Below are 5,404 nucleotides of genomic sequence, written 5' to 3'. Positions count from 1 at the left end.
TTGGAAACGGGATGGAAAAGCTGGGGAAGAGGCTGACAGGGAGTCCCAGCGTGAAAGGACAGCCAGGGGTGAGGAGGGCTGGTGGTTTGTCACCAAAAATGATATAAAAATTATCTTGTGGGCACAGAAACAGCAGTGAAGACTCAATTTATTCCAGAATTCCAGAAAGTCGCCGATTCCAAGGATCTTTATTTTGCAGAGAGCAGCATTAACCAGCACAGGCAGATCTCCAGAGCCATCTCCCAGCTTTGGCAGCTCCTGGGGTGAGCTGGGCTGGACCAGCCCCTCCAGCCAAGCCTGTGCAGAGGCAGCAGCTCCTTAATGAGCCAAGGTTCATTAAGGAATTCCTTTATCCCCAGGGCTGGAGCATCCCGAGTCCCAAACCCAGCCTGGCCATGACAAACCACCAGCCCTCACCAGCAAAGTTCCAGCTCTCCACCCAGACTCCAGCCCCACTCTCAGGATTTGATGGGGGAGAGGGGCTTTGTTCCCAGCTAAAGTGACCTCATACACAATTCCTGCCTTGGACTGGGAAGAATCCTGGGATTTTTAGTTTAAATCCAGCTCCCCCAGTGCTGGTGACACAGAGCAGGGCAGTGACAGCAGTGGTGGGGTCACTGCTGGCTTTCCTGAGGGCCAAGGGAAAGGATGGATTCCCTGGGATGGAGGGAAAGGTCTCTCTGCCTCAGCCAGAGCTGGAATATTTTAATCCATTCTCTCCACTTTCTCTAAGACCAAGTAACAGGGCTCAGGAAAAGCAGAAAACGGTGACTGGAGGGATTTCTGAGGACAAAATATGATTGAAAGGAAGGCTGGCAGAGCAATGACAGGGAAAAGAGCCACAGTGACAGGTATTAAAGGATCAAATCCCAAGGACAAAGAGCTCATGGAGTTGGTACTGAGGGATACAGGAATATTTAGGAGAACAAAATTAAAAGGGAAAAAGGCTGTACTTGATGCTAAACAGCAAACAAGTGTCCAGTGTCTCTGGAAAACACTGCAGGGCTCCTCCCCTGCCCAATCCCTCTGTTTCCCTGAAATCCTGTCCTGTCCCAGCTTTGCTGCCACACTCCCTCGGTGCTGCACCAGCCAGGACACAGCTGAGCTCCCTCCTCACACACAGGAACTCCTCAGCCACCTGCTCCAGCTTCAGGAAAATCCCCAGTGGAACCCCAGGCTGTGTCAGCTCTTACCTTTGAGGGAATTCAGCGAGAACATCTCCATCCCAGCGGAAAGGGTGGGTTCCTGGGACAGCAGGAGGGAGCACAAAGAAACTGCAGGTTAGAAATGATATTTCCTTTCAAATGTTTCAGCTGCTTCTGCTTTGTCTCTGTGGTGAAAATGAGGTTTTTTTAAAAAAGCTTTTTAGGCCAGGATGAAGTGGATTGTTGTGATTATTCCCTTTAAAGGGAAAAAAGAGCCAGGAGAAGAAAGTGAACTGTAGTTTTGCTACATTCTTTAGTAAAACTGTGTTAAACTTCCTATTTAATTTCTTACTAATAAAACTTTCACTCAAATAAGACAAAACCAATTTTGTTTTGGGGTGTTTTATCTGTCATGCCCAGTATTAAATACACCGTAAGGATCCTTAGAAACACGGATTTTCTTGGATCAGATGGGTGAGGATTGAAGGTCATCATTAACACACAAAGTTACTTTGGAGCTGGACTTCCATCATCCTGGTGGATCCCTTCCAAGTCAGGATATTCTGGGATTCTATGGGCATTAACTTTCCCTATCAATGACTTCCTGTGCCTGCAATTATCATTCCAATTAATCACTTTTGCTTTCAATAGGATAAAATTAATTCAGCAGCAGTAAAAAAATAAAAAAAGGCTTCAAATAAACCCACCCCATGGACACACAGACACCAACCTGCCGTGGCTGCCAGGGCCACACCTGGCCTTTGCCAAGCATGAAATCAATAAAAACAGAGTAAATTCACTTTGCAAAAATTAAACCCCACGTGTGCTGTGGTGAATCTCAAAGGGAAATGTCCCTGGTGGGACTAAATCACTGCAAGGAACAAAGTCAGGGAATTCTTTCATGGTCCTGGAGCGAGATTGGCACACAGCAGCCTGTGCCACTTCCACAGGGATCAGCCCAGCCTAAAAACTGCCCTAAAGCCAAGGGATTTCTGGTGAATTGGGGAGTCCAATATTGCTCTGACAGGAAAGAGTCAATCCTTGAACCCTGCAGAGAGGAAAGCAGGAGTGTGAAACCAGGGAATGCTGCAGGGAATGCCAGCCCAGGGGGATTGGCCACATCCCCCTCCTGAATTGTGGCCAAAGAGGGGGAGCTGTTTGTCTGCAGGGAGAGCAGGTGTATCCCAGGGAATCCAGGGAATCCCTCCCTCAGCCTCCTGGGACAAGGCAGATAAACTGCAACATTCCCTAGGGGGAAATCAGGAACAAGGAATGTCTCACCCATGCTGGGACCGGAAAAAGGGCTCATCCAAAAATGGCCTTGAGCTGAAAGAGGGCAGGGATAGGTGGGATATTGGGAGGAATTCCTGGTTCTGAGGGTGGGGAGGGGCTGGGATGGAATTCCCAGAGCAGCTGGGGCTGGCCCTGGATCCCTGGCAGTGCCCAAGGCCAGGCTGGATGGAGCCTGGGATGGTGCAAGGTGTCCCTGCCACGGCAGGGCTGGCACTGGACAATCCTTACACTGCCTTCCAACTCAAATCATTCCATGATTCAATGGATAAATGCAATATAAAGTCGATGGAAATGGTCATTTCTGCTCAAGATAAGAAAAAAAAAAATAATTTGAAACCCTTCCAGGGATGAGGTTCCAAGATGAACAACTGAGATCCCCTTGGATAAGGAAGATTCCAACCCAGCTGTTTGTATGATCCTGTCTGCAGATCCCAGCTGAGCTGGAACCCTTACTGGGAACCAGTCAGAGTCAGACTGGGTGGGAGAGGGGCAGGACAGGGAGGAGAATAAAGGATCTGAGGAATCTGGACACAAAGATCCAGACCTGGGAATCACTTTTAGCATATCCAGAAGCCTGAGGGAAATCCCAGGGTTTGCTCCTGCAGATCCTGATCCCAAATAAAAAGAAGTGTCCAACTATGGCAGCTGCTCCAGGGAAACACAGGGATGGAGGACCAGCATGGAAAGAACCAGCAAGACTGAAAAAAGACTTTGTCTGGTGACAGGAGAGTTGTGGGAGCTCCGAGGATGCTGAATTTGGGAAGAAAGGACCATGATGACACAGGACAGGCACAGCTGGAATGGGAATCCATGGGAGTGTGGAGCCTCACACCCAGCAAACTCCAGAGTCCCAGGTGGGAAGAGAGACACCAAAAGTTAGGAACAGACTCAATGCTCCTGCTGCAAAGAGTGAAACCAGGCAATGCAGCACAAAAACTTGGTAGATAAAATCCCAAAGGATGGGAAGGAATCGGGCCTTTGTTGGGGTTCCTTGATCCACTGGGAAACAACTACACGAGGGAAAGCCACATCCCCGAGAGAAACACAGGAAAAATCACAGCAATTCTGATTATTGGCTGCTGGGATATTCCAGCAGTGTTGGAAGGGGCAGAGCCCCGAATGCTTTGTGAAGAGAACAAAGGAGAAATCCTGCTGTCTCCCACATCCAGCCCCAAGGATTCCCTGCCCCGGGCTCCGGGCAGAGCCAACAGCCCACTTGCAGTAGTGATTATTTTAATTATTTTGGGTGATTTGGGCTAAAGGAGCGGCGGATCCGCGCAGGAAGGCGCTGCTTACGGAGCCAGCGGGATCCTGTGAGGGGGGACAATGAAGGGCTGCCGGTGGGAACGGGAGCCCGGCTGCTCCCGGCCGGCCCCGAGCACCGCGGCCCAACGGGGGAACCGGAGCGACAATTCCCGCGGCCACGGGGAAAACGGGCCCGGCCGTGACAGCGGGGCGAGCCCCGGGAGGGATGGAGAGACAGGAATGGGAAAAGGCAGCGGGAGAGCGGCTCTGTGAGGGAGCGGAGCCTGCCCAGGGCAGGGATGGGAACTCCAGGGAGAGCCGCGCTCCCGGGGCCGCTTCCCGGGGCTCTCCCCGGCGGCCCCTCGCCCAGAGCCCGCGGGGAGCGGTGCCCCGGAGCCTCCCCGAGCATCCTCGGGACCACCCGAGCATCCCCGGCCCCGCCGGTCCCGCTGAGCATCCCCGGTGCTGCCGAGCATCCCCGCCCGCGCCGCCCCGCCCGCACAGGCCGCGGCCCCGCACGGCCCTCCCGCCTCACCCCGCTCTGCTCGGCGCCATCCCCCGCTCCTCCCCCTCCTCCCGCCGCCGTCCCGCCCCCGAACCCCTCCCGGTTCTCCCCAGGGGTCGCGGCCCGACCCCAGCCCGCCCCGCACCGACCTCCGCACCGCGACTGCCGCCGCCGGGCCGCCCCTCGGGACTACAGCTCCCGGCAGCCCCCGCGCGCGCTTCCGGCGCGGCGCGCGCTTCACTTCCGGCCCTGCCCCGGAAGTGCGACGGCCCGCGCGTTCCCTCCGGCCAGCGGCGCCACAGCGCGAAGCCGCGCGTGGGCGGGGGGCGGGGTCTGTCCCCATGGCAACAGGTGAACCAATGGGATACCATGGCTGTTTCCATGGCAACGGCAGAGCCAATGGGCGGCGCGGCCTGTGGGGACGCTCTGAGCCTCGGCCCCGCCGTGGGACCCGTTCGGGCCCCGGTCCCGGTCCCGGTCCCGGGGTGCGACCCGGCCAGGCCCGAGGAGCTGCCCAGAGCAGCTGTGGCTGCCCCGATCCCTGGCAGTACCCAGGGCCAGGCTGGACACTGGGACTGGGAGCAGCTGGGACAGCGGAAGGTGTCCCTGCCATGGCTGGGGTGGAATGGGTGAGATTTTAAGGCCTTTCCAACCCAAACCCTTCTGGAATTCTTGACTCTTCTCACTTCGCTGCCTTTTCAGAACGACAGTTCAGAAATTCTGAAGTTCAGATTTCTGGATGCTTGGTGGGTTTATTATTCCATTTATCTCCAGAGGTTTCCTTTCCTGCAGGTGTTTATTTCTGCTTTGGAATGTTCAGGGATGAGGGAATATTTACAAACTACAGTAATGCAAGGGACGGTTTTATATTGAGGATTGTGATTTTAATGGAGGGCTCTTTGACACTCTATTTCATAATGTTTGAACTAAAATATGCTGTATTTTTTAATTATATAAATATTTTTGTCTTTTTTTTTTTTAATTTCTCTGTTATGTTCGATTCACAAATAAAGCTTGAATAGAGACTCGAAATTAAGTGTTTTTTATAAAGGAAATTTGGGGGGAAATTGCTTCATAATGACCCATTCCATGGGCATAGACGTAGTTATAAAATGTACCCAGCAGTGAAGACTTGGTGCATAATTACCTGTCGGTAATTATGTCAGCACCCAATTAACTCCCTAATTGCACCTCAGGGTTTCCACAGGGGGCCGGA

General features: G+C 53.3%; 1 protein-coding gene across 1 annotated transcript in view; it reads right to left on the bottom strand.

Annotated features, from left to right (window-relative positions):
- DHX30 (DExH-box helicase 30) overlaps nucleotides 1-4,410 on the bottom strand; it is a 31,124-nt gene extending 26,714 nt beyond the window's left edge. The window contains exons 1-2 of the mRNA XM_015619389.3: nucleotides 4,338-4,410; nucleotides 1,194-1,245 (exon numbers count right to left, since the gene is read on the bottom strand). Of these exons, the coding sequence (XP_015474875.1) occupies nucleotides 1,194-1,224 (31 nt within the window). The 5' untranslated portion in view covers nucleotides 1,225-1,245; nucleotides 4,338-4,410. The remainder of the gene's footprint in view (nucleotides 1-1,193; nucleotides 1,246-4,337) is intronic.
- Between the last annotated feature and the right edge of the window lie 994 nt (nucleotides 4,411-5,404).

Source organism: Parus major, chromosome 2 (assembly GCF_001522545.3).
Source record: "Parus major isolate Abel chromosome 2, Parus_major1.1, whole genome shotgun sequence".
Classification (NCBI taxonomy): domain Eukaryota; kingdom Metazoa; phylum Chordata; class Aves; order Passeriformes; family Paridae; genus Parus; species Parus major.
This window is presented reverse-complemented; position numbering and strand designations above follow the sequence as displayed.